General features: G+C 40.7%; 1 protein-coding gene across 1 annotated transcript in view; it reads left to right on the top strand.

The window, feature by feature from the left end:
- LOC131039368 (inositol 1,3,4-trisphosphate 5/6-kinase 4) overlaps positions 1–16,133 on the top strand; it is a 283,984-nt gene extending 267,851 nt beyond the window's left edge. Inside the window, exon 12 of the mRNA XM_057972096.2 lies at positions 15,537–16,133. Within this exon, the coding sequence (XP_057828079.1) occupies positions 15,537–15,680 (144 nt within the window). The 3' untranslated portion in view covers positions 15,681–16,133. The remainder of the gene's footprint in view (positions 1–15,536) is intronic.
- Positions 16,134–27,683: the final 11,550 nt, after the last annotated feature.

The raw sequence follows: 27,683 nt of genomic DNA, 5'->3' as shown, positions 1-27,683 counted from the left end.
ACAGGAGCGATCTCCATGTTTTCACGTAGACCTTGCATTTTTGATCTTCGATCCTTCATTGTAGAGCGAATAACATCTTTGTTCGTTCTTTCTATGCTCGTTCCATTTGTTTGCATGTGGTGTTTGGACATTTAGAGGGATCATCGCCCTTGTCCCTTGGAGAGGGACAGGAGCGATCCATGTCTTTCCCCATAATCTTAGCAACTTTAAACTTCAATCTTCGTTGTGATGTCTTCCAAATGCCGTCCTTTACCTTGTTCATCTTCGCCTTGCCTTGACTGTGAAGGAATATGAGTGCTTTGATGGGATCGCCTTGGTCCTTGTTCAAAGGACAGGAGCGATGTGAGCATTTTAGCATGTTTGACGATGTTTGGACGTTCAAGACTCTTGCATGTGATCTTCAAACGATGTCTCGAACCTTGTATGATCTTGTGGAGTATTTGACTTGGCATGAACTCGCAACAAAACGAAGAGTCCAAGGCAAATCGCCCTGGTCCCTTGGAGAGGGACAGGAGCGATATGGTCCCTATGTACATCTTGGTGATCATTGTACGTTCAAAATCTTTGTGTATTACCTTCAAAAGGCACCATGGACCCTCTAAGACCTTGCAAACCCTTGATCTTACGTAAATCTTGCATGAAATGGCCAATATATCCAACATCGCCCTGGTCCCTTCCTGAGGGACAGGAGCGAACTAGGTCTTAGGGTGCAAATTTCTTCCTTGTGATGACCTTTAAGTGCTTGTGCTCGATGAAGATGCCTTAAGATGTTCTTGCCACCCTTCGTCTTGACTTAGATCGATTTCAAACTTAAGTAAAAGGCAATATAACCATTGTATCGCCCTGGTCCCTTGGAGAGGGACAGGAGCGATCCATCTCTTGTGGCCTTCATTTCATTTTGTCAGGTTCCAAATTTATATTCAACAGATTCGTCATGCTCTACTCCATTCATCCATGCCTTGATATCGTCTGCAACTTGGCAAGAAAATTAATTATAACAAAAATCGCTCTGGTCCCTTCCTGAGGGACAGGAGCTATAAGGTACTTCGCCCTGGTCCCTTGGAGAGGGACAGGAGCGAACTTTGCATTCTGGACCATTCTCCTTTGTGTTAGCACTTCAAATTATATTCATTTGGTAAAGCATCTTCCTTTGGACCTCTTCAAATCATCAAGTCGTCGAAATTTGACAAGGACAAGGCAAAATTTGATTTGTAGCTCCGGTCCTTCACTGAGGGACAGGAGCGATTTTCCTCCTGGAGGCGTTTCGGTGCTCATGAAAATCTTCAATTTATATTCAATGGAAAGATTTCGCCGTTCTCCATCACTTCCAATTTGAAATTCGTCTTGACTCTGCAGGAATAGTGAGATATTTGAAAATGAGCTCCCGTCCTTCACTGAGGGACAGGAGCGATTTTGCTCCTACAAGCCAAAATAACATGATTTTTCACATTTTAACACTTCACAAGGCAAAAACAAATCATTTCCAACGCCCAGGATCAAAAATCAAAAAGGTCAAAATTTAGTCAAAATATTCAATCGGACTAAAATTCACACTTCACTCTCAACACTTAGACAAATTTAAGCTCTGCATCAACATTCCAATTGAACATTAGACCATTCTGGCGAACTCATTGCATTCAAAATTTGCATCCTAGAAAAGGAAGCTCAAAAGCTCTCAAAAACGATTGGATTTTGGCCTGAAAAGACAAAAATAAAAACCCTAAGGCTTGACCCTAAATCCAGACAAGTAACTGACTAACAAAATCCTAAAGACGAAAGCGAAAACGAACAAAAGACAAGCAAAAAGAGGGGGTCCCCATTTGCGATGGGGCGATGTGTGAAATGGTCACAACAAGATCCTAGTTCAAAACTTTGCTAAGAACACATACTTAAGTTGGCTGCCCTATCCTTTGTAGTTGGCTATCATGTATGTATATATATCTTCACAAAGTCACTGCTATGATCTAATCATTAAAGTCTGCTTCTTGGTTACCATGACTTATTCTGTCCACTTGATTACCATGAATGGAGTTGACCTTTAACACTAATGATGATAACCTTGTTCATTTGCTTTCACATCAATGATAAGCCATAATGACAAACAATTCCAACAATCCTTAGAGATAATACAAGGAGCTTTCTCAATAATAACAATACTCGACAGAACCTTGTTTGGGGACATCACACATCTACCCATCTGAAAGAATTGTGCATACAAACTTTCATCACTACTTTTGATCTTCCACAATTGTTTTTGCATCTACACTAGCATCTTGAAGCAAACTCCCACTTAACCCTTTTAGAGAGAGCCTTGTACTCTTTCCTTGTGTTTGTTAATGTTGTCACCAAATGCTCTTAGTATGGACTCTTTGTCATGTTGAAGGAAAGTTTGTTATCAAGACCAAAAATTTGCACATCTTATCTACTTCTTTGTGTGTTTCCTTATTCAACCCTATACCTTGCAATGAAGGTTGTCCTCAATGTATGTTTCTAGACACAAAATATCCCTATGATTGAGCTCTACTTAAGTTGGATGAGGTGGATGTGCCACATATGCATGGATTGTGACTAGAGCTCGCAATGCTTGTCATATCTACCTCCATTTTTGCTAGCAAATAAGGAGTAACGTTTGCTTCTATTGTTGCTTATGTCCTCACCCCCTCCAATTTCTTTCATCCAACAACGCAAAAGGTGCTTGCATCTCTCATTTCACCTCTTTTGGGGGTTCTAGACATGGCTTGGCATTGTGGTTGGGAATGCATGTAATGCTATCTAAGGGGATTGATGCCTCTATTAAGCTTCTTTGTTCACTAAATACCTAAGTTACCGGTTCCGGTTCGGATTCGGGTTCGGATTCGGGTACGGGTTCGCGGATTCGGCAAAATAATTTTTTTTTTGGGTACGGGTACGGGTTCGTCCGTACATATATATATATATATTAATTTTTTTTAATATATATATATATATGTTCAAACTTCAAACATCAAAATTATATATGTTCACAGTTCAAACATACAAATATGAAACATCAAACATACAATGTAACTTTCCCATACAATGATACATAGATGATAACAGATAAATCATAAATCAATAAATCATAAATCCATAATTGCCAATGCCAATAAATATTCTGAATTAATGGCTTGGGTTGGATGCTTCAGATGAAGATGAATATGGAATTTAAATCCCATAGATGGCTTGTAATTTGAATGTTTAACTTTATACTTTATTGTGTCATGACATTTTCACATTTTGAAACTTGAAACTTGAATATTATCTTTTTTGCAAATTATGAATATGATTAAAAATAGTTTTTTAATTGTTTTTAAATGCTTGCTAACCCGTGGGCCCCGTTTTTGGGAACCCACGGGCTTGGGTTCACCCGGGTCCTCCTGGGTTCGCCCTGGGTCCCACCCGGGTCCTGCCCAGGCGGCTGGGTTCCCTGTGGGTCCTGCATGGCAGGACCCACAGGGAACCCAGCCGCCTGGGCAGGACCCGGGTGGGACCCAGAGCGAACCGGACCGGGCACGGACCAGGACCGGGCACGGACCAGGACCAGGACCCAGCCAAAATAGGGGAGAACCGGTATCTGAGCTAAATACAAAACACACTTTCTGCTGTCAATCTCATTGTGGCATAATTTCAAGTGGGGTCATGGTTTCCAAGGAACTTACTTCCAATAAGATGGCTTCCACTTGCTGAGTCTAGACTGAATGTAGAGATGGATGCCATTGTATACCAATCGATAACATTAATAAAAGCACATAAATAGAGTTTAAAAAAACAATACAACACATTGAATACAAATTTTTCTTTTAAATCGTGCAAATGCATTTGAAAAATTGAAATGTGATATCCAATATGGTAATTGAATAGCAATGGAATTAATGAATTTTGCTGGTTGAAAATTTTGTACACTTGGGGAAATATACAAAATTGTGGTTTCAACCACAGCACACGAGTAAAAACTCTCCTAATTAAGGGAAGGCTCCCCCTATCTAACTACAACTTGGAAAATAAAATAGGATGGGACAGCAATCTTTCTTCTTTTTTCAAGAAAGACAATATCCTTTTCTCTTCACAGAAAAGCATAGCGATTGAATATGAACAGCAGTAACCACTTTCAAGTGAAATGAGAGAAAGGAAATGAAGTTTCCTGAAAGCGCAAAGAGTTCCGTCACTTCCTTCGGGACGGGACAGCAATATCAAGCTCAAAGACTTGACTATTAGAAGTCCTATCTACCCTTTGCTATACTAAATTTTACAACGAATAAAAGATAACAGCTCAAAGACTGGAATAATCTATTCTTTCAACACAAAGACAAGAACTAATGCAAGCTCAAAGACTTGCTGCTATTTCTTATCAAACAGTAATTTTTCCTCAAGAATAGACGCAAGCTCAAAGACTTGCTGCTCCTTCAAGAGAGTTTCCTATTTTAATTAATCTTCTCTACTTGCAGCTCAAAGACTTCAAATCAGATTGGACTAAGCTCCTTTAGAAACACTTGACATAGAAGAAATAAAAGATTCAAACTTAAACATGTAGCTCAAAGACTCAAAACTTGAGTAATCCTTCTTTATTATTCTTCAAAACCTTCAATTCACATACATAAGCTCAAAGGCTTCTTGCTATAAATTTGACAGAGTTTTTGCTTGCTTTTCCAAAAGATGATAATTACAATGGACTCCTCAAGTATTTATAGAAGAGGAGCCTTGAGAAAAAGGTGGGAGGATCCTAACTAACTTGAGAGATTTTCTCAACCACCAAGACTCATTCAATAAATAACTGAGACTTCATTAACTAACTAGGAGTTATTCCAACTACAGTCCTAATCGGACACAACTTGTAGTTGCCTTACATGTAATTACAAAAGTTCAAGTAATGTGTAACTTGCATCTTACAAAAAATACTTTTACATGTAACTTGTCAAAACTAAAATACAACTAAAGATTACAAAAGAGGGAAAATTCAACTAAGTGTTGAAAAACACTTAAGTTGCATTTTGTGAAGACACAAATCCTTGAAATTTCTGGATGCTTGCTTGTAATTCATCGGGATTCGGTTCATGGGTATTTTTGGCAACAACCATAGTCTTCACAATAGTGTCGTTACAGCCGAGGAGCGCAGAATTGTTTTTATCCAGGATAGACTAGATTTCATGCAGAAAGGCTTGGTGTTTCATCAATGCTTGAATCGAAGCTGTCGAGAATTGTTCGCTCCTCCATTCATTATGAATCCTCATCTGTAAATCAGCAAGAACTTCTTCTTCTGGAATCAACTCTCCATCCTGACTTACTATGTTGCAAGAGGCCCTTTCACAATGTGAGACAATACCTCGGTAAACCTCACCCCGGAATCTCCTTGCATCGCCGATCTCCTCAATGAGGGATTTAAGAACAAAGGTCTTGTTTTCCATGAGTTCTTCAAATTCCAAGTACATGACCCTGGAAGAGATGATGGCATGCTCCTGCAAAATACTCAGCTGTTGTTGGGGCATGGTACGCCAGATTGTTAGACTTTTCTCAACACTTTCCAGATTCTTTTTGAAAGTGTTAGAAGTCTGATCCAATTTTTCCTCGATGGTTTCCAACTTAGACATTATTTGAAAAATGTCTTTCATTACTTGTACACATTGATCATGAAGCTGATCAACCCAGGAATCCAGTGCTTGTACTTTCTGAGCAGCCCTTTCCACTCCATGAATCGATTCTTGGGAACCAGAAGAACCTATGGAGTTACTCCCTTCAGCAGCAGGTTTTGTGATTTTATGAATGGCTGCCATAAGCTGTCGGTTTTCCTCTTCTAGCTTGTCTTTCTTCGCTAGAAGATCATCAGACCTTTGCACCAATGAAGCAACAGAAAACTGAGCATCATGTTTAATGACCTCATGCATTTGCTTGCCCAACTCTATCCTTGTAACCTTATAATCAGCAGCTGACATTTCATCAAGTGGCTTATCCGCAATAGGTTCCACAATTTCAGCTACTTTCATCTTGTTGCTATCAACAGTTACCCTAGAGATAGTCTTGGCCTTCTTAGCAACTTTGGATCTGGACTGTTTGAGTTGCTGGTAGTCAAAGGCATCAGGTGAGATCTCTTGCTTCTTCCTTTTCGGGGTGAAAGAACTAAGCCATGGAGGTAAAGTCATCAACTCACTTCCAGTAGCAGCCGTAGGCAAAGGAGAAGCAGTTTCTGTTTGAATTACCCTGGTCACCCTGGGAGGAATATCAGTTGGGACAACGACCACGGTTTGCTCAGTTACCAATGGGCATGAAGATTGCCTCATGAATTCTTCAAAACCAGAAGTGGAAGTATCAATTTCTGATAACTGAATGCAAGTGGGATTATCTTCAGGAACTTTCAACACACTTTCTCGTTGTCGATCAGGAGAAGGCTCGTATGCTAAAATGGGAACTGCATTCTGAGGAGACTCATCTACGAGCAAATCAGGAGGAGAAAGAGGCATCTCAATGGAAACTGGAGGAATGACCTCATGAGGCGAGTCTGAAACTGGATACTTAGGAGCATCATCAGATTGCTGCCCCTCTTCTGGATTATCCAGATCGATCACCTGAACATGGAATCGTGATTTTTTCTTCCCACGAATAGTCGTCTCCTCAGGAGGGAGCACTACTGCACGACTGACTCGGAACTTGATCCTTGTGCCCGAAGATGAAGCACCCTCCTTGTTGTCAATCTGAATCTCAGATTTCCGTCCAAGAGGCCCCGTAGAATCATCTTCTTTACCAACCTTGATTTTGATAAGTCTAACAGCATTACTTTTCAGCCATGCATTAGTGTTGGCCAAGATACGCTGAAATCTGTCAAGGATGGAAATGCACTCCTTGTGTGACCATTGGATCAAAGGAAGTGGAGCTTCCTCAACCCTCCGTGAAGTGTATTCAGGATCAAGTATATGCCCGTCATCAATCATCCCTTGTAGGATATCCGCCAAGTTCAAGTCAACAATTTGCTCAACAGTGAATCTGCAGTAATCCATCTTGAGGACTTCGGCTTCTGTGCGGAGATCTACCAAGATGTTTTCAATGCGATGAACATGCACAAAGGATTTCTTGATCTTCTCCTTCATACCTCTATAATCAAAATCAGCTCTAGGTTTGAACCTTTTAAGCTTGATTTCCTGCAATTCAGCCTCCATGGCCTTAGCCTTCACAGATGTGACAAGGGAGTATCGACCAATTTTCAATGGGTTTGTGGTAGAGATCCCCATTCCAACCTTGTGTCTAGCAGACTGAAAAATATGAACAGCCATGATCTGTCTTCCCAACTCCATAAGAATTATCTTATCGGTTGGGTATCTTGGAAGCATGTATGGCTGACCATCATAGCATCCAATCCTCATATAGGTGAAGGTGGGAAATTGCAGGAACAAACACCCATACTCAGACACCTTGACCCATGCCTCATCTGATACTCTTTTGTTCCTGAGATCCCTGTCAAACTAACACATGAAATATCCGAAGAATGCATCTTGGACTCTTCTGAAATGCAGTCTGCTAGATCTTAATGGCAACTGGTCATAATATTCCCAAACTGGTATAAGTGAGCGATCACCCTTGGTAGAAAGACCTAGAAAGTGTCTAAGTGATGCTGCTAAATATACCAAATAAGAATTCATGAAGAAGGTCATGGTGGTAGGAACTGCTGCAAGTTGTTCGCACAAGGCATTGCTGATGACTTCCCCCCATGAAATGTGATGTGACTGTCGTATGAACATAATGAATTGATACATCCATGGCTCAAAGACATTGGAATGCTCAAGGCCCATCATCCTGCTGAGAAGAGTGATGGTGTCTCCTATCTCCCATTTGAAATCACAACGGTACAACTTTGCCCATCTTGAGAAGGAAGGACGTGGCTCTTGGATCCACCTATTGATGTGTCGCTTGCAATCTTTTTCCCTTTTCACATAATACTCTGCTGCACTTTCTTTGGTGATTTCCATATAAACAGGTGCAGGAGGTATTCTGAAGACCTTCTCGATTGTATCCGCATCAAGACGAATTATAGCTTCACCATCATCATTTTTGATGACTCTTGATTCCTTGTCAAAATGATGGGCGCATGCAAGAACGAACTCAGGTTCTAGGGCAGCCACTGGGAAGGAAGATGCATGATGGATATGGCTGTCCAACAGCCGCTGCAAGTTATTATCCTGTGGATCTTCTACCTGTTGTGACGTTTTCACACATCGCCCCATTGCAAATAGGGACCCTTGCTTTTTTGCTTTTTAGGGTTTGTTTTTTTGGTCTTCTAGGGTTTTGTTAGTTAAGCCTTTGCATTTTGAGTGCTGTCGGGAAGATCAATAGGATAGCAGGTCCTGATGGAGTAAAGTCCTGATGCTGAAATTTGGCTAAGTCTGAAAGTCCTGATCCTGAAATTTGGCTAAGTCTGGAATGTCCTGATCCTGAAATTTGACTAAGTCTGGAAACTGAAAAACCTCAAAAAACTAGATTTTGCTATATAACTCCTAGAGGTCTGAAACCACTCTCAAACATCCTGAAAGTTTATATGGAATATAACTTAAAGTATAAGTGACATTTCCTTCCTTATACTTAAATGTTATATTCCATGAAAATTATCCTGATGGAGAGTTCAAAAAGTCAAATTTCGCTCCTGTCCTTCACTGAGGATCCAGAGCGAAAAGCGCTCCTGTCCCTCTCCAAGGGTCCAAGGCGAATCGCTCATGTCCCTCACCAAGGGTCCAGAGTGAAAAAGCTTAGTGGAGTCATTCCTGACCTTGTTTGGACAAATTGAGACATCAAAGGCATGAAAGAGGACGTAATCAACCCATTGAAGATAGTTTTGAAAGTTAACAAGGCATAAATAAGCTCATAAAGGCCAGGGCGCTCCTGTCCCTCTCCAAGGGACCAGAGCGATTTTCCCTCAAGACAAGTTTTTGGCAAAAGGAAGGCAAGTTTCAAGTTTGACATGAAGGAAGGAAGGCATGATCACCCTGTTGAAGATAATCTTGAAGGTTGGCAAAACACAAATGAGCTTATAAATGTAAGTTCGCTCCTGTCCCTCTCCAAGGGACCAGGGCGAAATCTTGGTTATCTAGCCTCCCCTTCCGAATTTAAACGAGTCCAAGCCAAGATACAGGGTCAAGATGATATTTGGAATGCCTCTAAGAGGAACGAAGTTGCAAAAGACCACAAAACTTGCTCAAATTGGCTAAGGCGCTCCTGTCCCTCTCCCAGGGACCTGAGCGAAATCTTCAAGTGTACCCAATTTTAGAGTGCCAATTTCGTTTGCAAGATTCAAAAGGGAATAAGGAGCAATGTTTTACGCCTTGAAGACAATTTGATGCTGATATGATTAAGGGTTTGTGCCATAAATGCAAAATCGCTCCTGTCCCTCACTGGAGGACCAGGGCGATTTCTATAAAATCAAACATCTCCCTCCAGAGTTACGTCAAGGCAAGGTTACACAAGGTCAAAAATGACTTTCGAAGGACGATGAACGTGAAATTAACCTCAAGAATCAACAATTTTGAGCTCAAATGCAAAGTTCGCTCCTGTCCTTCACTGGAGGACCAGGGCGAATATCCTTGGAAGGGCTCATTTGGTCTTGGAGAAACGAGTTGAACATGCGTAGAACGAACAAGGATGATCATTACCTACCTCGCAAATTGATTTGGCAATTTAAAAAAAACAAGAAATACAAGGCCAAAATACATGAGCGCTCCTGTCCCTCTCCCAGGGACCAGAGCGAAGTTATTAACAAGTTGATATTTTTGCCATGCCTAGATGCCAATATCCTCCAAATTGCATTAAATGCTAGATTCGCTAAAAAAAACTTGAAATATTTAATTAAGATGGCATTTAATAATAACGCATGGGCATTTAATAATTAATTTAGGCCTTTAAAAAATCGAAGTTTTTTAATTACAAAGGCATTTAATTAATTATTATTAAATTAAATTTAAGAAAGGAAGCGCTTGGGTATTATTTTAATGTTTTTTGTAAGGTCGGCCCCCTCTTCTATTAAATTTTATTTATTTTTTGGGCCTATTTTCCAAGTCGGCCTAGGGGCAACTATCAAGATGAGCGCCTATATAGTAGGGGTGTGTTAAGCATGTTAACCCATCATTCAATCATTTGTCCAAGTGCGATTTTGAAGGAGCAATAGAAGTGCGAAATCTCCTCCAAGTAGAAGTGCGAGTTTTGATTCAAGAGGGAGAGCGAACTTTGTTGAAGGCTAGAGGTGGAGCGAATTTTCCTTAAAGCGTTGAAGACCCCAAAGGGTGGTGAAGTTAAAGAGGAGGCGCATTTGCTAGAAGACTTTGATCTTCATTTTGCCTAGCAAATTTCTTAAATTTTGCATCTTTTCTTAGATTTAGTTCTCAAGTGGAGGTATGGCAAGATTCTCCTAGTCTCAATTTTGAATTTTGAATTTTGAATTTCAAGTGGCTTAGTTAAATTTAGGAAATGATAATTCAAAGATTTATCATGAGGTTTCCTAATTTAAAACTTAAATCGTCTTTCTAGTCTATATTTCCACATTGCAAAACATGTTACTAATTTTGAAATGTTGTGTAGGCATCAAATGGAGATCCCGGAGTTGGAAAATCAAGCCAGATCAAGGATGGTCTCCCCCAAGACGATCAAGCAAGGACAAGGGCGACCTCCAGTCTAGCATCGACAAGGACGACCTTCTTCGACCCAGCATCATCAAGATAAGGGCGACCTCTTCCAATCCAGCATTCCAAGGCGGGGTACATCATCATCCTGCAAATCAAGGACACAAGAAGTCAGAACAAAGGGTTCGTTGAAGAAGCAGATAATTTCAGAAGAGTTAATTAAAGATAGCTTCTCAACAACATCAAATTGAATATCTACCAAGCTACAAGTGTCAGACGAGGTGGCATCCTAGTCATCACTTCTCCAGTCGGATTGGTCCACCTCAGCATGTCCAGATTCAATGTACCTAACTCATGGAAGGTGGCACAAACTCCGATGTACCTACCCCGGCTATTCATTGGTCGAATTTTCTAGAGAGGACATTTGTCCAAGCAATACAATTTTATCATTGGTCAAGCATTAAATGTTATGTAATGGTTGTAACAAACCCTAATTAGGGTTTTCATTGTTGAATCTTGGCCATTGATCTCGAATTGATCTAAGCCATCAAATTGTATTGAGGGCACTATATAAGCCCTGGCATTTCATTTTGTAAAGGCAATTAGCAATAGTTAGAAATAGAATAGAAATAGTTGGAAGCAGTTAGTAGAGTAGAGTAGAGAGAGAAGGCAAAGATTGTTGCCAAGATGTTGTTGTAAAAGACTTGTAACTTCATTGAAGAAATGGTGAAATTTATGGGTCGATTCGACAATTTGCATGGTCTTTATACTTCTCATATTTGATTTCGTGTTATTAGATGAATGGAAGAAATGTGCTTGATTGATGGTGGAATTCGTATATCCATACTACTAGTAGTTTGTTGATTGCAGACTTGCCTTGCGTAGTCAACTGGAATCATTCAGCTTAAGCTTAACTTCAATTGTCGCTTCTTCATTGATATGCATCAACCTGATGGTGTCTATGCCTACAGTGATGATTTGAACATCATAAAGCTTTCCTTCGAAGATCGCACTAGCCTTGTGGAGATGGTCCTGCGATGTCAAAACAAGACCTAGTTAGAATTTCATCAAAGATCAATCATTGCTCCTACATTCCTTAGTATTAGGATTAGATTCTTTCCTCACCCTCCTCTTTTTTCCTTTTTTTTTCAAGTCAAAGTTAGTAAAATCCTGTGTCCAGCAATATTCAAAGCAAATCAGAAGTTCAGGCATCAAGTGTAAGTCCCCTTGTGATTCCAGCAAATCACATCATACCACAAAGAGCTTATCCACATGTAGAGACCCTACATCAAAGAACCTTGAAGTCATCCCGATTGATCCTTTTCGCGACATCTTCAGCATTCGGAGGCTTTACTCAAGAGAGGATAAGGTACCCTTGGGTATTTTATTCTGTGTATGATTGTGTACAAAATACACGTCAACACTACCCTGTTGATGAATTTTGCCATATCAACGTGCCCTATCTCCGTGTCTCTGATGCGATTCAAAGGAGAAGAAACCTGGGAAGGTGCAACCTCATTCTGATATTTGTCATATTTGTATTTCATTTTCTTTGGAGTTGGAGATGCCGGTAAATTTGACATTGATTGTGAACCTGGAATGTTGTGATGAAGACTTAAAAGAGTTAAGGCAACATCATAGTCAGCTGCAAATATCATTCTTCCTTCTCCAAATGGGTAAAACTTTGATTCTTGAATTTCACGGTTTTGTGAGAGGAAGAGGAGAAATATGTAGAAATGGGAAAATCTTGACTTTGACCAATTTCGGATCTTGGGAGAATTTTCACAAGTATACAAGTTGGAAAGAACATACATGCAATCGGGGTTTTAAAACCCGAATACAAGTACACTTGTAAATTTGAAAATGGAGAAATGGACGAAAAATGAGATTTTGACTTGCGGGAAATGATGGAAATGGAAAGTACGGATATGGGGAACATGAATGGATAGAAATGGGAAAATCCGAGAAAGTCATTTTCATGAAAATGGGAAGAACTCTTCAACATGTAATCCGGTTTTTAAAACCCGAATTTGCAAGGGAGGGGTATTTCACACTTTTAACTTGGAATTTTGACCAAAAATGGTTAAATTCTTTAACCATAGGGGAAGAACAAGAATTTCCAGCGAACTTGTAATCGAGATTAAAAATCCCGAATACAAGTAAAGAGGGAATTTTGGGAAGAACAATGCAATTCACAAATTGCATACCAAGGGGAAGATTTCTTTCACAAAAACCAATTTTTGGGGGAAGAACAACACATGCCAAAAATGCAACTAAGAACGAAAATTATGAAAACAAGAAAATAATAAAATGAAGGAAAGAAAGGAAAGAGAACATACCTTTCTTAAAAATGCAAAATGCTTCTCCAATTATGCAACAATTCTTGGAATGAAGAAGCAAAACCGGTAAAAAGGAGCAATCCGTAATGCCAAACCCTTATCACGTTTTTTGCAAAAATGCCCCAAACTGATAAATGTAGCAGCAATCCCAAACTTGGAGGACCAAAATGCCAATGAGAGAGCACATCCAAGTGGATTACGCCTAAGGAGGAAGAACAAGAAATGATGACAAATGTTGCAAAACGTAGCCAAAGGGAGTCACGTGAAAAAAACATGGCCACCATTTCAATCTCCAACGGCATCATTAAATAGCTTGACAATCCTCCTAAACTCCATGCCTAGATGGGAAAGGGCAAAACGATTTAGGAGAGTGGAGTTTGTTGAAGTTTTAAACCCTCAAAAAGTGGCATTTATTAAAAACGTGGTTGCTGATTTAGAGAGAAAAAACCAGTCAATGCAACCTACATTTGGCGTGAAAGATGTCCATGAATGCATGAAAATAGGATGCAAACCAAAACGCTTCCTTCCTCCAACAATCTTTCCACAAAATTTGCCTTGAAATGGTCAAAAATTGTTTTTCCTTGCATTTCGGGTTTTTTGGAGCAAAAGACAAGTTCGAAATGCATAAGGGAATGAAAATCGGGTTTTTTGAACCAAATAGCAAGTTCTAAAATTCACCTTTTCACTCACTAGGCCAAAATCGGGTTTTTTGAACCAAATAGCAAGTTTTATTTTTGACTTTTTCACTTACAAGGCAAATTCGGGTTTTTTGAACCAAATGACAAGTTTTATTTTTTACTTTTTCACTTGCCAAGCCAAAATCGGGTTTTTATGGACAAATGACAAGTTTAAAATTGTCAAAAATGCACTTGCAAGGCAAAATCGGGTTTTTTGGAGCAAACTACAAGTTTTAAAAACTTGTAAAAGGGAAATAAAATCCCTACAACAAGTTAGAAATACATGCACACATGTAATGGGGATTTAAAATCCCTATTACATGTAAAAACCATTAAAGTAGGGGTTTTTTGACCAAACTACAAGTTTACTTGCAGTTGAGCCAAAAAATCCCTATTTTAACTAAACATGACCAAAAACAATTAAAAATAACAAAGGAAGGAAGGAAAATTTAAAACAAATTGCAAGTAACATCTTTTAATAAAAATGCACATGTAATAAGCTAAAAATTCCCCTACAAAAACCCAAAACAATGAATATCATTAAAATTTGCAGTTTGAAGAAAATTCTTCACCGGCAGTCGAGGTTTTAAAACCCGAAATTGAAGGAAAGGCATAGCAAACGAACCCAGAATTTGACGAAATTCGAAACGTAGTTCGAGGATAGACTGATGATTAAGCCAGTCCAAGGATTCGTCAAAATTCTGCCTCGGGAAGCGTGCCATAGAGTAAATTTTTTCATTTTTTCTCAAAAATTTCAACATAGTGGTCCTTCATTTTTGGAAACAAAAATGAGGACAACAAATTTGACAAAAATAACATGTTTTTACTTCAAGTCCTGAATGTAAAATATCCAGGAAAAAGAAAAAAATAATTTAAGTTGCATAAACTTGTGTAAACCAGCAAAAAAAGTTTACATATATTCAATTTAATGCAATTAAATTTATAAATTTAAAATGCTATAAAAAAAATTTAAATACTAGAAATATTTTATATTTTTGAAAAACAACAACAATAATCTGCAAATCCAAAATTTGACAAAATCATTCTTTGAATCCCCTATTAAATCCTTTCAATTTGCTCAACAGTGCTAAAATGTTAGTGTGCTTCTCTAGCATGGCCAGATTCGACTTATAAAACCACCAAATTGCATTTTTTTCATGTCTTTTGTGCAAAGCGAATTGTTGACTCAGATTAGCCATCAACTCATGTGAAAAACTTCACGAGTAAACAGCATAAGACCACAGGAAGCAAAAACAGTGGCAAGTACTTGGTGACTCGCTGAGTAATCAAACAATATATTATAGTATGCAAAATTTGATTTTCCCTATTAATATTTTTGTAAATAAACCATATGGTTGAAACCATTCTATGTTACTAATGCTGTAATTTAATTGTCAAGTGCATTTCGTATAATGGTTTTGTTGGGGAATGGTTTCAAGCATGAATAACTGTTGTGGTAATACATTCAGATATTATGGGCATTCATTTTACATTCATTCCCTATGTTTGGTGATCTTATTAAATAGGCTTTTGGCCAAACAACTTCAAGATGAAATTATTCAAATTGTGATCTTAGAATAACGTTGAAATTTTCCTGTTTGTAAGACACAACATCTTTCCTCATGAAAGTGAGACAGAATGTTCCTCATCAATCCAGGGTTTATATCAATATCAGAGTTAAATGTAATTCATATAGAATATTTAATAATAGTTTGTTAGCGATTTCCCTTACCTAAAATAATGAATTTTAACCTGATTTAAATGCAATTAAATATGATAACTTTTTTTTTGTTTATTTATAAAGAAATCAATTCGTTCCAAAGTTGATCACTTGCCCTTTAAAAGAGATTATTGGTAATATGTATGGTTATCATTTCTTATTTTGCTAATAGTTTATTCAATGTCATTCACAGATTCAAGCTGGCACTGGAGACCACGTTATTGTTGATGTTAATTATCTTCCTTCTTTCAAGGAAATTCCAGATGACAGTGCTATTCCAGCATTTTGGGAAGCTATTAAGAGTTCATATGAATCCTTCAAATCAAAACACCGCTAAGGTTTCTCCTGACCTCTTTGCAGCGAAAAATAAGCTCCCTTTGTCAAGACACATCCCAAGGACAGTGACCCTTTGTAAGGAATTGAAAAATATGGTGATGAACATTCCATTACTTTGTGTTACATCCACTTATTAGTGTCTGGAATCCCCTCATATTGGCTATATTTTTTGGTTGCATAGAAGTGTCGCTATCTAATGCACACAGAATCACTACTGGGTTGTGCTGAATCCTGTACAGTTGTTGGAGACCAAACAAAATTGTGTTGACTGTATCTTATACTCCACCTTCCTATTGCCCAATGATTTTGAATATGGCTCTCGAATATATTATATGTGATAATAAATATGTGGAGCATATATTGCATGAATATGGTATTCTCTGATAGCTATTCACACACTAAAATTAGATTTCTAACAAATAAGATATTGATAAAAACAGAAAAAGCTTGGGAAGTTTGGTTTTGACAGTTTTTGAATACTCTTTTAAGAATTGGAGAGATTCGAGAATAGTGGGTATTTCGCACCAAATGAAAATACTAATAGAACGATTTCTGACACCTACTCATGTTAGAAATGTTTGCTGTTTTTTATTCTATTTTTAGAGTTCCTAGTATGATAGTGCAATGGCTAGTCCCAGCTTCATTTACAAGTAATTTCTGAATTATTTACTTTGGACAGAGAAAGAACAAGTAGATTTTTTCATAAATAGCATAAAAATAATATTGATTCTATTAATTATGAATTATTTAAAGATTATGTTGCAATATTTAATAAAAGGATATCATAATGTCAACTTGTGTCTTGATTAATAAAATGCTTGGTTCAGAGAAAGTCTGTTAAGATTTCATTATCCCAAAATATGAAGGCAAACAAATACAAGGTGATACTTTGATGGCCCAGTTTTTTTCTGTCTAATGTTATTGCTGAAAACATTGTAACATTGAAAGGAAATAAAAATAAATTTACAATTAAATTTTGGGAAAAGTATTTATTTAATATCTAATTAATTATAGATTAAAGAGTTGAGATAGTAATTGATATGTAAGCAAGCTTTATAAAATGAGAGAGATATTAGAATTTAGCTTCATGGATGATTTGAAGATTTTTTTGTTGCAAATTAGTTTTTGATGCAAAATTATACTCATAAATTAGATTTAAAACTAATAATTTCTCACAGATGGCTGATTGAATTGTTCTTTGATAGATGGTTGATTGAATTGTTCTCTATATTGGCCTGAATATGTATCTATGGAACTGATTTTTTTGATAGATGGCTGATTGAATTATTCTTTGATGGATGGTTTATTGAATTGTTCTCTATATTGGCCTGAATGTGTATCTATGGAACTGATTAACCTTGGCCGTAGAATCAAACCCAATATGTGGAAATGAACTATACTTTTCTAGATATTTAGAATCTATTTTACTTATTTTCTAAAGTCTATTTGCTAATCAAAGTAGTGTTGATAAGCGCATTTTGAAAGTTTCCTGGACAATGATCTCCTTTGGTCAAATTTCTTGGCTTCCAATTTATTGGTTTTGTAATAAGGATTGAAGACAATTAAGTAACCTATCATTAAGTTTAGATGCTATTGTTAGATGATAATGTAATAAATTCATGAATATTCAAATTATAATGTTGTGTGATGTTTAGAAGGATCTCATTGATTGATAAGAGTGAATTAGAGTTTTGTCCTTTTATATAACATTCAACCTATATTCATTATATGGCAAACTCATGGATGGTATTATGAAGAGGTGGTTTTGGAGTATTCCAACTTTCACAACTATGATTGCCATCACACTAACCATTGGGCCTTAAGTAGCATGAGGATAGACTCAGATTTCAAAAATCACACAAATTTTGTGTGAGATTTTATCACCTCATTGCTCATAAATGATTACAATGGCTTCTCTTAAAAGACAGATTGCACCCACTTTAGAAACTTTGTAATTCTCCGTTTTGGCTGGTTTTATTTTGTGGGGCTGAAAATGGGTGGAAAAAGGTGCCAAATTGAGCCTCTCTTGCGAAGAGATGAAAAGTGACAAGACCTTATGGCATATTTGCAAAGAAAGTGATCACACCCCTTGGAATGTTTGAATGGCTTCAATCAAATTCAATTTGTAGAGTCTTGGAATACAGGGTTTGTTTAAATTGGTGTGGTTAGCTTTGAAGTCATGGAAGAGGCCCTTGTTGCTTCTACAGGGCTCGGCTCAACAATAATGGGCAAAAGGTGAGAGAACAAAGTAAATTTAAGGATGAGGAGATCATAAAATTTTAGAATGGCTTCAACAAGGAAAAATTGTCACCTTCATGGGCAGAATAAGCTAAAAGTTTATTAAATAATTTACTTTAGAAGGTTGGTTCGAATGTATCTTCCATTAGCACTTCCCCTTGTTAGATCATTTATGTCATAAGGTTTTGCTTAGTTTCCCCTCTTCCTTTTGAGCTCCTTAAAAAAAATGTGGAGGAAGCTAAGAATTTCCACAAAAAACACCCTAGTAGGCCTATCATTTTCATTCATTGGGGGTTTATTCTCCATTTCTTTCAATTCCACATGGCCTTATGCCAAAATAACCCATAAAAGCGTTGCTTGGTGGATAGTTCCTCTAAGATTGAATTAACAAATTGGGGTGAAAAACCTATCAACTATTTGTTTGATACTTCTAGCTTGCACACCTTTCTTGATGTGAAGCCTCCAATAAAATAGCCAACTCGAAGGGGACTCTACCAAAATATAGTCCCTTGTTAATTGAAAGAATTTTTTTGCTACTTTGAAACAAATTGGTTCTTTATGGCTACTACTTCACATAGCAATGGTCCCAAAAATAAGAAATTGACATGTGAAGAAATGTTGTGGGGGGTTTGTGTTCCCTAAAATAATTTTGTACCTATCTACTTGATCAAGAGCTAGCTAGAACAAGGGAAAGAGGAAGTTTGTGACTCCTATGATATGCATGGAACAAAAAAGTCTTGAAAAGAAAAGAGGGGGGTCATATTCTCTTGGGTGATTGTCAATTCACAAGGAAAACTCTCTTTAAACCTGCCCTTATTAAGACAAGCAAGAAGGGAAAGTGTTGGATATTGTTGAGAAGTTTGCTGGAATAATGTGTTGTCATTGATGTCAACATATTCTTTTGTGTATTCCAATGTTGCAGTCAGATTGGATAAGTTGGTTTGGCTATTGTGTTGCAGTTGAGTTGTTGCGGTTTAATGGGTTTAGAGATACTTATCTCTAGTTGATTCAGCAGAAGTTTTAGAGGTTCGCATGATGATTCGATCGAGTTGTGTGATCCAGTATTATGGTTGGTTATTCAGTTGTTCGTGTTATTTGGTATTTTGGTTTGTACTCCGCATTTCTCCGGAATTGCTATATCTTAGTTTGCGGATTTGATAGTGTTTGGGACATTCATATGTGTCCTCAATTCAGGTGGTTCGTGATTTGGAAGTCTGCAAGTGAATCTTGCAGTTTGACAGTAAGTTTGGTTGGTGTGATGATAGAGATTCTAGTAAGTAGTGATGTTGCGGTTGTTTCTGTGGTGATTCATGTTGCTTGTGGATGTTTCTAAATCGTGTTCTATTCATGTTGATGGTCCACATTGAATGTTGTGCGTGTTATTGATCATTTTTTTGATCTCATGGCATTCTTCGTGTTATGAGACATTCATGATGAGTGTAGCGTGTTGCGGATGATCGAGGCGTAATTGTTCGAAGTGTTGCGTGTTTGTGGTATTGATTTGGGTCCAAACTATGTCTTAGCTGACATTGTTTTGGTTCGCATGTATTGATGTAGTGTGTGAGGTTATTATTTGTAATTTGCATTGAGGGTTCAGCCAACCTTGAAATATAGGTTGAGGGTTTGTATAAATGTGTAATATTCATTTGTGAGATGTATATACTCGGTGTCTGTGAGTGTGTGATCGAGTAAATGTGCGAACAAGTGTTATGATCTTTTGAAAGTGTAAAGAGAAGTGTGCGGCAAAGAAAATCAGACTATGCTTAACTGAAACTATAACCAAGCATATGGAGATGCTATTTTCACAGTTCATGTAATCCAGATTATTGTCTGATCTTTGTAAGACAATGATTCTTCCTCAGGGTTGTCACCCTTCTTGTAATTTGAGCAGTGAGCTCTAGGTAGTTGTTTGCCACATACGGGTAAACAATTAAATGCAGAAAGTAAATGCACAGAACATAATGGAAATATATTAAATAACTAGTCTCTGTATTAATTCAACAGTCCATGTACATCAAATGCTTATAACATTACACCCAAATACCACTATCATGATGATACTAAGAAGGAATGGTATGCAATATATAATACCCGAAGGGGTGCGACCAACCGTCGCGTCCAATTGCTCTTCGAGACGACTAACTAACTGACTGTCGTAACTCATTATTACCGACGACAACATAAACATAATATGACAACATAACATAATGATTATTCTCGGCAAGATCATCCCCCCCAAGAAAAGAAGTTGTCTTCGGACGACTTAATACAAAATAGAGATGACATTAAACAAAACCAAGGTAGAGAACTACAGAAACTGCTATTGCTAGTCGAGTGTGGAACTCATACACCTATTGCGTCCTCGCCTGAAAACCCTTTTCTGCTACCATCCGATGCTCAAGTGCGGATTTCACTATTAGTGCTTCCTTTGACATCATAGTTCTCCTATGCTTAAACCAAACTTGTCTGTAAAACACGCTTTTCAGTCTCAGCCTCCACCAACTGCTACTCAAATGATACTGTCTCCTTAGCCAATTTGTCCTCGATAGCCACCTGCACTGCCCTCTCGGCATCCAACTCCTGGGTACACTGAGCTAAGTCTCATGCTACTACTACCTCCAGCCTGTGGTCAGCTCCTCCTGAGCCCTCTGTGCATCCACCAAGGCAACCTCACATCCAATCAAGACATACTCCAAGTTCCTCAAAGTGTACCATTCATGCCTGGAAGTGGCCACAACCTTCTGGCACAAAGGCTAGGAGACGCCTCAAATCCTCCATCACACTCCCAAAGGCTGATAAGTGAACTGAATAACTCCCTGGTGCCATATGACTTCGCGTGCCTGCAATGCCTTCCCTCGGACTCTATTTGCGCGCAACCTCCAAATCCGTTTCAAGCTTCTTTCTCACAGTACGGAACAATCTAGCGCCCAACGGGGTTGAGGGGCAGCGCCCCCGCGGGGTCGAGGAGATCGTGTACCAATTTACAACCCTCAGAACCACGAAAGTCCATGGCGCACGTCATTTCTGTGATATTTTAAGATGTCAAAACCCTTTTTCTCCACTCTAATATTTTCACCGTCTTGGCTCCAGACGTCATCAAATGATTTTTCAATATAGTCGTCTTTTTTGTTTTTTAACCACCCATCACCACCATTTATCCCTGTCATGCCGTGGTATTTTTCCTTTCACCCTCTTTTAAATCGTCATTGCTATCGTCGTGCTTCTTCAGGCCTACGGACTGTAATGTCTCAAGCCCGTACAGAGGTTATCTGTCGTATGGTGGAGGGGTCTGTCGTATGGTGGCTGAGTCGTACAGCGACTGGGGTCACCCGAAGCTTGGTGTCGTACGGTGTCTGAGAAGGTCGTACGGTGGATATTGTTTGACCGTGCGAGTGTACGATAGTGGTCGTACGGTAGGAGAACACCCTCTGAGGCCAGTGACCTCCGTCGACGGTGGTCCACACCGCACAATGGTATGTCGTACGGTGCCCCACCGCACAGTGGTATCCACCGCCGGTGGCCCCATCGTCGGTGTTGCCACCGCACAATGGTTCCACCGTCAATGGTCCCACCATCGGTGTTCCCACCGCACGGTGGTTCCACCATCAGTGGTTCCATCTTGGGTTTTTTTTGTGTTTTTTTTGCCGTACAGATCATACGGATTTTTTTCTAAGTGTCCAGATTCGGCTCAGGTTTCGTGCCTCTGGGATTGCCCTTTCTCGCTTTGCCTCGCTCGAGAGTCTCCCGCTTTGGTCCCGTGCCTCTCGAGTCGCCTGCCCAGCCTCTCAGGTCCCCTTCCATCCTATCGGGTTCCCCTCCGGACTCTCGGGTGTCCTTCTGGCCTCTCGGGTCCCCTGCGCGCTTCTCATGGTAGGGTTTCAATTTGGACCCGTTGATGGCAAGTCTATTTTCAATGGCCATCTGAAGACCTGGAACCATAAATTCTACAGGAACCATGGTCTCCTTCCCGTACATAAGAAGAAGAAGAATAATAAAGATTTTGAAGGCTGCGACCTTCCACACAGGGTTCCAATCGTTGCCGACATGAATGATCTTTGGATTATCTACGTCACCGAGGTTTGGGGCGTCTCCCTTCTAATATTCTTTGTATTCTGGCAGGTACACCTCCTCTGTTGCTTGCTTTGGTTCCTCTACTTTGAGCCTGTAGCACTGGAACATTCTGTAATCCTCCATATGCCAGTGGAAGAGCCCGTTCAATGACCCTGTCTCATCCTCGGAGCACTCTCCTAGTTTGAGAATCCCTTCGTTGTTGGGCTCCCTACAGCCCCATCCTTCGTCCCTCAGGTCACCTTCTCCTTCACCCTCTGATTCCGAAGATGATGCCAGTTCCTCACTAACCAACTGCGTCGCAAGGTCTATGATAAACTTCCTTCCTCTATTCTCCATAGACAGAGTGTTCTTCTTCCAGTTGTTGGTGGCCTTGGCTGCCACCAGCTACCCTCTCCCTAAGATCGCATCATACCCTTTTTTCTTAGTGGGATTACCACGAAGTCCAGTATGAAGGGTTGCGTCCCGATGGGTTTGATTCCATGTTGATCTGCTCCCAGCAAATTGAATGTAGATGGCCACAGCGTCGGCTTCCCCAGCTTCCGCCAGGTTTCTTCTGGAAGAACATTCACTCCTGATCCACCATCGACGATGGTATCATTTAGAATGGTGCCAAGGATACCCATCTCCACAATGGTTGGGTTCCTTCCAGTGTTAACTGCTAACAGCCTCGGGTCTATTGCAGACCCCCCAGGAACATATGTGCGGTGGTTGGTATTGGTGCGTGGTTGGGAGAGATTATTCAGCAATGCCGTTCGTAATTGAGGCATCGTCTAGAGGAGGTCGTGTACCTTCACAAGCACCTCCAGCTTTAAAATTTGATTTAGTATAGCCTCCTCTGCCTCCGGTCGGCTGGAAGTACCCGTCGTACCCTTCGCCTTTGCCCTTCCTCGTATCTCTTTCTCAATTTCTTCCCATGCTTCCCGTACCCTTCACTTCTCCGTCTCCGGGTCTGGGCACATTGTGTGTCTGGCTTGGTCGCGGGTTACGGCCAGCACTTCCTCTTCTTTGGTTTGCTCGATATTGAGCAAGTTGACGCAGGACTTCGGGCAAGTGGCGTCTTCGTGGTCTCCCGGTCCGCACCATTTGCACAAATATTGTGTGGCCTCTCCCTTCGGGCAATCTCGGGCAAAGTGCCCCCACTGGTTGCACGCTCAGCATTGTACCATGTTGGCGGCAATATTATACATGAAAATAAAACTAGTTAATTAAGTTGTAATTGTCTTGGTTAGTTGGCAACCGCGGGGTGGTAGTTGTGGTGCGACAGTTGGCGCTCGCACCCCCTCAGTATCTTTATATACTTTCGGATGTAACTTGTGACGGACAACAATTATGAATGGAATAACATCTCTTATATTTTATCTGATATCTATGGCATTATTATTCTACATTACGTGCTTTATCTGTGTACTTTAAGTTATTCACCCGAGAGGGCAAACATTTGGCGTCGTTGCCTAGACGTACTTGGGAATGGAAAACGCGGATGGCGCACGAACACGATGGGCCTACCCGTCAGTGAGATTAACCCAGAGGCCGATGACATGCAAACGGAACAATCGTCATGGGACGCAGAGCGTGATGGCAAGAGGCGAAGGGGAAATTGATCCCTGTAATAATCCCGACACAATGTTGAGATAAATTGTGGCCGAAAGGAAAAATAATAAAAGTTTTTTTTGTGTACATGGCGTGTGCTTGCTATGTACGGAAGTGATTTATGCCCAATATATTAAATAAAGATAGAAATAAAAAAGCAGAAACGGACGAGTGGGAGGCAGTGTAGAGGGCCTTGATTCTGGAGCAACAAGTAGAACGTAGACGGAGGCTGAGGCAACTTGTCGAAGGACGACCTGCCGAAGGGTGGCCCGAGGGGAACCAAGGAGGTGTCACGGAGGGTGCAGAAGCCGACGGAAATTTCTACGCATCGCCAGAACACCGTAGGGTGCGGAACCACATAGAGTTTCTAGAGGAAACAAGGTTACGACGAAATCTAGTTGAGACGACGAAGGATCAGTTTAGAAACTTATCCCTTACACCACGGAGTGAGGATCACCAAAGGGAGCCAGGAGTGGGCGCAGGTGAGAACGAAGGGGAAGACAACCGTACGGCTGTAGGTGTGACACATGGCAGGCAAAACACTGTACCACCAGTCACCCACGCAGGACACACCACCAACGCAGGAGGGAGCGGCGCAGGGGCTCAGACACAGCCACAGCCACATCAGGGGAGACGACGCCCATCAATGGCGAGTAAACAGAAACTACCGAAGTTCAACGGCGACGAGAAGGAAGATCCCGTTTGCCATTGTCGAACGTGCGAAACCATATGGTCAGCAAACGGTGTTACCGATCAAGACGAATGGGTAACACAATTCCCAGCAACCTTGAGGGGAGTGGCCATAGACTGGTACTCAAATATGGGTAAGGCCAAAGTCGACACATGGCCCGACCTGAAGAAGGAGTTTGCGATAGAGTTCCGCCTCCTGAGAGATGACAACAAAATAGTCGCCGAAATTTATGGAACAAAGCAAAACAAGAACGAGACTGTCCGAGCCTATAGTCGGCGGCTGAAGGAACTGTTGGGAAAAATGGAGAGTCAACCAACTAATTCGTTGAAAAAGAGATGGTTTGTGGAGGGACTGAAACACTCCCTCCGAAAGAAGATGAAAATTGTCCCACCGACATCATACGAAGACGCATACGATAGAGCGATGGATCTGGAGAGCGAGACCAAGACATCGAAGAAAAAAGACAAGAAGGATGGCTTGTCCGAGGAGGATGACTCTTCACAGGAAAGCAGCAGCGACGACGAGGCTGGCAAGCAGGTGCAAGCACTCCAGAAAGACATGGAGCGAATGAGGAGGGAGTTCAAAACAATGAGAAGCATCGGTCGGACTGAAGGGGACATATGGTGCACTCAGTGTAAAGAGGAGGGGCATACAAAGGGTACTTGCTCGAAGAAAGCATTCTGCGAGATTTGCCAAGTGATGGGACACTCCACCAAGGAGTGCCCATACAACATGAAAACCCGAAGTACGCAAATGAACCAGGTGCTATTCACGGAGCAGGCCGCACCAATGGGTACGGGCCAACAAACTAACACAACGGCATCATCTGGAGGTTACCGGGACAACAAACGCAGTGACGAAAGGAATATCAACAATAACAATAACAGAAGTCATATCCAGTATGACACCAAGGGCCGACCAATGATCCAATGTAGGGCCTGTAATCAGTGGGGGCACTTCACCCGTGATTGCATGAAGGAAGCCACCCCTCAGCACCTCTGTCGATGGTGTGGGCCAGGTGACCATGAGGACGCAAATTGCCCAAAGGCAGGGGTTAATCTCCTCAACATTGAGAAGGCTGAGAAGACTGGTGAGAAAGAAGTACTGGTGATCACTCGCGCCCACACGAAAAAGGCCACTTATCCCGACCTCCGTATGGAGAAGGAGAGATAATGGGACGCAAAGGCCAATATTGAACGCGAGATGACCGAACAACGGGACAACGAGGTGGCAAGTACATCATCTCGTACGGAAGCTGAAAATAACATCATTGGGAAAGTACTGCAAATGGAAGTACCTATAAGGGTAAAGGACCTTCTAGAAACAATGCCACAATTAAGAACCGCCATTTTTAGTTCCATACAAACCATTGCGCAGGCACCTTTGCGTGCCACACGGGTGGAAGTTCCGATCAACCCCTCGGCTGACCCAATGTTGTTGGCCTTAAATAGTGGTCGGCATCCTGCTGTAGTAGAGATGGGAATTCTCGGGGCTATTCTCAAGGACACCATCGTGGATGGAGGTTAGGGGGTGAATGTACTGCCAGAGGATACGTGGAAGAAGCTGGGGAAGCCAACACTATGGCCACCCACGTTCAACTTGGTAGGTGCAGACCAACACGACATCAAGCCACTCGGCACCCTGATGGCCCAGTCAGTCACCATTGGCATGCAACCCTTCATACTAGATTTTGTGGTAATCCCACTCAAGAAGAAGGGGTACGACGCCATCTTAGGCAAAGGGTGGCTGGTTACAGCAAAGGTGAACCACGACTGGAAAAAGAACACCCTTTCTATGGAGAAAAGGGGGCGGAAGTACACCATTGATCTAAGTACCCAGGTTGTCGACGAGGAACTGGCATCATCTTCGGAATCAGAGGGTGAAGGAAAAGGTGACTTGAGGGACGAAGGACGGGGCTGCAGGGAACCCAACGATGAAGGGATTCTCAAACTAGGAGAGTGCTTCGAGGATGAGACAGGGTCATTGAACGGGCTCTTCCACTGGCATATGGAGGATTACGAAATGTTCCAGAGCTACAAGCTTGAAGTAGAGGAACCAAAGCAAGCAACAGAGGAGGTGTACCTGCCGGAATACAGAGAATATTGGAAGGGAGACGGCCCAAACCGCGGTGACGTAGATAATCCCAAGATCATTTGTGTCAGCACCGATTGGAACCCTGTGTAGGAAGGCCGCAGCCTTCAAAAATTTTATTATTATTCTTCTTCTTATGTACGGGAAGGAGACCGTGGTCCTTGTAGAATTTGTGGTTCCTGGTCTTCGGATGGCCATCGAAAATAGACTTGCCACCAACGGGTCCAAATTGAAACCCTACCACAAGAAGCGCGCAGGGACCCGAGAGGTCGGAAGGACACCCGAGAGTCCAAAAGGGAACCTGATAGGAAGGAAGGGGACTCGAGAGGTCGGGCAGGCGACTTGAGAGGCACGGGACCAACGCGGGAGATTCTTGGGCGAGGAAAACCGAGAAGGATGAAGGGCGATCCCAGAGATAGGGGACCCGAGCCAAAGACTCTCTAGACAACTAAATTAGGAAATAAATAAAATAAACGTTCGGTCGTACGATAGTTGATTGTACGATAGAAAAAAAAAAGAAGAAAGAAAGCCACGATGGAGCCACTGTATGGTAGCACCACCGTGCGGTGGCAACACCGGCGGTGGAACCATCAGTGGCAACACCAGCGGTGGGACCACCATCGGTGGCAACACCGACGATGGAACCACCGTACGTGTTGGTTGAAAATTTTGTACACTTGGGGAAATATACAAAATTGTGGTTTCAACCACAACACACGAGTAAAAACTCTCCTAATTAAGGGAAGGCTCCCCCTATCTAACTACAACTTGGAAAATAAAATGGGATGGACCAACAATCTTTCTTCTTTTTTCAAGAAAGACAATATCCTTTTCTCTTCACAGAAAAGGATAGCGATTGAATAATTGCAGTAACCACTTTCAAGTGCAATAAGAGAAAGGAAATGAAGTTTCTTGAAAGAGCAAAGACTTCCGTCACTTCCTTCGGGATGGGACAACAATATCAAGCTCAAAGACTTGACTATTGGAAGTCCTATCTAACCTTTGCTATACTAAATTTTACAACGAATAAAAGATAACAGCTCAAAGACTGAAATAATCTATTCTTTTAACACAAAGACAAGAACTAATGCAAGCTCAAAGACTTGCTGCTATTTCTTATCAAACAGTAATTTTTCCTCAAGAATAGACGCAAGCTCAAAGACTTGCTGCTCCTTCAAGAGAGTTTCCTATTTTAATTAATCTTCTCTACTTGCAGCTCAAAGACTTCAAATCAGATTGGACTAAGCTCATTTAGAAACACTTTGCATAGAAGAAATAAAAAGATTCAAATTCAAACATGTACCTCAAAGACTCAAAACTTGA

This window comes from Cryptomeria japonica, chromosome 10 (assembly GCF_030272615.1).
Source record: "Cryptomeria japonica chromosome 10, Sugi_1.0, whole genome shotgun sequence".
NCBI lineage: Eukaryota > Viridiplantae > Streptophyta > Pinopsida > Cupressales > Cupressaceae > Cryptomeria > Cryptomeria japonica.
The sequence above is the reverse complement of the archived record's forward strand: the minus strand, read 5'-3'. Positions and strand labels throughout refer to the sequence as shown.